The 5,025-nt window shown below is 40.7% G+C and overlaps 1 protein-coding gene across 1 annotated transcript; it reads right to left on the bottom strand.

Annotated features, from left to right (window-relative positions):
* Window positions 1–722: 722 nt before the first annotated feature.
* htr1b (5-hydroxytryptamine (serotonin) receptor 1B) lies at window positions 723–3,568 on the bottom strand. Its single transcript, XM_085442068.1, has one exon. It carries the CDS (start codon window positions 3,145–3,147, stop codon window positions 2,014–2,016), a length of 1,134 nt encoding a protein of 377 aa, XP_085298194.1. The 5' UTR covers window positions 3,148–3,568; the 3' UTR covers window positions 723–2,013.
* Between the last annotated feature and the right edge of the window lie 1,457 nt (window positions 3,569–5,025).

Genomic DNA, 5,025 nt, shown 5'->3' with positions numbered 1-5,025 from the left:
GTTTCAATAAAAGCATTTATTGTAGAACTGAATAAAGAATATTTATTATTACAACATTAGTTCGTGTTGCTGAAATCTCTGCATGGAGTTAAGACCTCTGATTCCCTTTAGGAAACATAAATAATGTGAAAGTCACAACCACAAGCAAAGTCTTTAAATATATAGATTACAGATATTACATTGTGTCAGTCTTGAACGCACCTGCGTCTGCCTTAGAAAATTGTATAAAATTCTCTGAATGACTTCCTGTTCAAGTGCAATCCTCTGTCAAGTGTTATGGGTCATGTTAAAATTCATATATGGAAAGCCAAAAGATGTCAGCGCGTGTGCTTCCATATGTCCTGACAACATGAGTGCCCCTTTCTGCATACGTGAAGTACACTAGAATAGCATCACTTGCGCTCGCTGTCATGACTTATTGAACTATGAAAGCAAAGACTTGTTCTCCTGCAGGAAGGCGGCAGAGGAAGGGCAGGGAGATGGTGAGGAGATCAAACAGCAGCGAGCTGCAGCGCAACCTTAAAACATGAGGAGGAAGTGATGCGAAACGACACCCTCTTGTCCACATTGATCCGCGCTGTTTAATGCTTTCCCACATCTCCGAGTGCCTCGAGAGGTTGTTGGATTTCAATTTTGATGTCATCATAATGTTTTCTGGCCGTGACTCTAATCTCTCATTAGATTTCAAGGTAACACCTCACAACAGGGAGAAAACTGCAAGTCATCTGCCACAATATAAACATGGCAAAACACAAATGAAAGGACCAGCATGGCTCATCTTTACTAAGAACTGCATTAAAGCTCTTACTCAAAGACAAATATTTGAAAGCCTTTATTACACAGCGCCTCTGAATGAGAACAAATACTAGAGCAACAAACTTTGTTTTCATTTTATGCTGGCAGATCTTCAGCATTTTTTATGTAGCTCTGCAAGCCAGATTCTACAATTCAGATCACTCTATGCGGCCATAAGATGGGGAAACCATGTGACACACGAACAGGACATACTGAAGAAACAGACTGAATGTGGCAGAAAACAGGCCCACCCATGCACAGTTAAACAAGATTAAGTTTGTTCAGCAGAATTGAATTTATTATGAGTGATCATCAGCTTTGCTGCATTAATATCAGCTGCAGATGAAGCTTTTCTTAAAGCCCCAGAAGGAAAGCAGACTTCTCACTCTTCCTTTCAACTGCATGGGTGTGCCTTTCTAAACAAAGATAACCACAGCATCGAGCGGCCCAAGACTATGATCAAAATATAAACCTATGGTTATTTTCAGCATACATAGACATATAACTGAACCGGCAACCTTGCTTTCAGGTATTCACATAATCCCAAAAAAAATTATCCAGGGTCATTTATCCAAAAGGTATTTATGAATTCAAAATCATGTCTGTTGCTCCTGATTTCTGCTGCTTATTCACATTAATGGGTCAGGCATCATGGGAGTAAGTGCTATGCACTGCATTAACATACTTTACCAGCCAAATAGGAATCCACACAGAATAATCCATCACTTAACTGATATGTGAAAGGTTAAAGTGAAGCAGTGTCAAAAAAATTAGAAGTTTCCCACCACCACCCTCAATGTGCAAAATGCCTATCTTCACAAATGATTTCTCTTTGTATTAAATACTAAATCAGGTCTTTTGTAAATAAAAACAAGCTTCTTTTTTTTATTTTACTTTTTTCTAAATTGGCATTTCTCCTCATCATGGCTTCATTGAATTAGAATTTTTTTTTTAATGTATTTAGATAATGGAAATATTTTTTACAACTATGCCTTTTATGTAGAACAATTTCTCACCACTTTTTCTTTTTTTGTTCAATAAAACTGGCATTTTTTTTTCATCTCCATCCCGATTCAAATGAAAAAAGTCCCATTTTCACATCCTCATAATGCCTGTGAGTCACAGAGAGCTTATTATTTGAAGGATTCTTGTTTCAGAAGTTCATATAAGAAAATAGACACATAAACAAAAGTTGTCAGTAACCGGAGGTGCTGCAGCTCACAGCCTGCAACATCTGAAGCGCGTGAGTTTGTGAAAAGCTTTTTTGAAGTCCTCGTTTGACATGGTGTATATGATCGGGTTGATGAGGGAATTGAGATATCCCAGCCAGGTGAAAAAGTCAAATAACTCGGGGTTAAAACATGTGTCACATGTTGCCACCAGCAACGTGTAGATGAAAAACGGAAGCCAGCAAATAATATAAGCGCCGAGGATTATCCCCAGAGTCTTCGTCGCTTTTCGTTCTCTTGCTGCTGAAATTCTCTTTTTCTCCAAAACCGCATCGGACAACGTCACTTTCACCTGGTTCTCGCTCGTTGAAGACCCGGTGTCGCTGGACGGAGCGTCGTGTCTCCCGCACTGCAGAGAGCTAGTGGACGCCGCGGACCCAGGGGAGTTGGAGACCAGGTGAGCCGATGTTAGTCTCTTCCCAACCTTCTTCGGGGACTGCTTCAGGATCCTTTTCCGAGCCTCCACGTATATCCGTCCGTAGAGGACAATGAGGAGCAAGGTTGGGATGTAGAAAGCCCCAAAAGTGGAGTAAATGGTGTAGAAAATGTGATCTGTGTTGACGCTACAGCTTGTTAATTCATCCGCTTTCACCTGTCTCCAGAAGAGAGGCGGGAGGGAGATGGAGATGGCGATGACCCAGGCTGTGGCCACCATCCCTGCCGCTCTTCCCGTTGTGCGCTTTTTAGAGTACTCCACTGCGTCAGTGATGGCCCAGTACCTATCCAAAGCGATTACGCACAGATGGAGGATGGACGCAGTGCAACACGTTATGTCCGAGGAGAGCCAGATGTCGCAAACTATTTGTCCGAGCGTCCAAGTGTGGATCACGGTGTACAGGACGCAGATGGGCATCACTAGGATAGACACCAGCAGGTCAGTGACGGCCAGAGAGGCGATCAGAAAGTTTGCGGGAGTTTGCAGCTTCTTCGACTGGGAAATCGTTGCGATGACAAAGGCATTGGATAAAGTGGTGGCGAGTGTGATAATCGAGAGAATCACAGCCAAGCTGATCTGATAGGCGAGACTCTCTGCGCTCTCATCCACAATGGATGAATTTGTAGTAAAACTGTCGTTTGTGGTGTTGACCGGCTGAGTTGGCTCGACTTGACCCGAGAGCTCCATAACTTTTAGTCACTTTTATCATATTTTATTTGCACCCTCTGATGTCTGGCATTGAATGAGCTTTCTCTCGTCGTTAGCGTTGCCTCATCCGTGCCATGCGTTCAGAGTAGTGGCACAGTGGAAACAGAAAAACTCACTCTTTTCTTCTTCATTTTTTCATCTTACATCAGATTTTAATGCGCAGATGTCGAAATATGGAGGCAAGTATCCATTCATCGCAGAAATGAAAACTTCTCCGGGTTTTAGCCATGAAAAGAAAACTTCCTAACTGTGGAAGCACGCAACAAATAAAAAGTATTGTGCATAAATGTTGAGCAGTGCGCCCTGATAACCCAACATCTGGGAGGATGTCACAAATAATCCACATGTAGGGCAGAGGTTCTCGAGAGCTATGCCTTTGCAGGCCCCTTGTGGTTGAATGCTGAGCCAACCCCGAGTCTCGATTTTATACAGACTCTGACATCAAACAAGCGCCACCGATCACAGCTCTCTCTCTCTCTCTCTCTCTCTGAAGAGTAGACTGCCTTCTGGGTCATAGTGCCCAGTGTTTCCCATTTGCCACATACCCTTCCAGATATATATATATATATATATATATATATATATATATATATATATATATATATATATATATATATATATATATATATATATAAAGAAACATCTTGGATTACAAAAGACAAAATGTGCTGTTGTCACCACACCAACTTTTAACATCCAACTTTGTAAAGCATACAACTATAGGTAATTAATGAACCATTAGAAGTATGAATAAATCTTAAGTCATTAGTATTGAATGTTAATAATTCAATGCGCCAAGTCAGTTAGTGTGCAAAATGCTCTCATTTAACCAACCGTATTGGAGTTTTATGCACTGGTTACATTTGAAGTTGTCCATCTTTGTTTAGGGACACAACTTCTAAAACAACTTTGATCAAACATGATATTGATGTAGATGATCCAAAATCCAATTCAACAAAGATTTAAAGTAAGTCCGATTCTTACCCATGGCCTCGCCTTGGAGACCATATTGACCAAGCTGGTGCACCGCAGTATAAGAGGAAGTCTGATCTATTAAAGGAGCACTGCCAAGTCCCATTAAGTCCTTATAGACTGTAAGCATACCATCATTGGATTTGGTGCCAAATGCACTGGCTACATTTCAGTGACTTTTAAATATGGTTATTAATGAGCTGCAACGTTGTGCTGATTTTTTGGATGACGTGCTGGTATATAGTAGTGCCTAGAAAGATCATCTTTACCACATTTGTGTTTTGTGTTTTTACGAATAGCTAAATCTTGCAAAATAACATAACATGTCATCTCTTGGTAAGGTTGTGAGCCAAAGTCATGCGAGACCTGTTGATGCCAAGGTGTTAGCCATCAAGTAGTTCCCTGTTTCTACCACTATAAAGGAGCTTGTAGTTTGTTATTAGCATTATTTTTCCAACAAGGTTTTGACCATGGCATCATCTTTTGACTGATTTGCTAAAAGCCAGCAAAAAGAGCAAAATTGACTTTGTCTACTTTACAGCCAGCTTCTGTTAGCATCAAATCACTGTTGTGCTGTGCTTCTGTTTTGTTTGCACCCCACTTGGATGGACCATTTAAACTGCATGTGGATGAGGCACTCATCCAAGCTGACAAACAAGACCTTGAATGTCCGGTTACAGCTTTCCCCCCCAAGAAGTTCCATTTTTACCAGCTGAATTATTCAACCACAGAACATTTTTTTAATTATTATTTTATTCAGCCTCTGAGCATCCTGATTTTGCTTCTCAATCAAATAGCTTCAAAAACCATGTTTTTAAAGTGCTGTATAAATAAAGGTATCTGCACACTGTTTTCTAGTATTTACGAGGACTTGTGACATCAAGT

Source organism: Copadichromis virginalis, linkage group LG19 (genome assembly GCF_057382275.1).
Source record: "Copadichromis virginalis isolate Kocher_CV1m ecotype Utaka linkage group LG19, C_Virginalis_male_GT1.1, whole genome shotgun sequence".
Lineage (NCBI taxonomy): Eukaryota > Metazoa > Chordata > Actinopteri > Cichliformes > Cichlidae > Copadichromis > Copadichromis virginalis.
The sequence above is the reverse complement of the archived record's forward strand: the minus strand, read 5'-3'. Positions and strand labels throughout refer to the sequence as shown.

Bases quoted from the DNA above. Each gene is read 5' to 3' on its own strand.
- htr1b (XM_085442068.1), bottom strand. From the start codon at position 3,147: ATGGAGCTCTCGGGTCAAGTCGAGCCAACTCAGCCGGTCAACACCACA.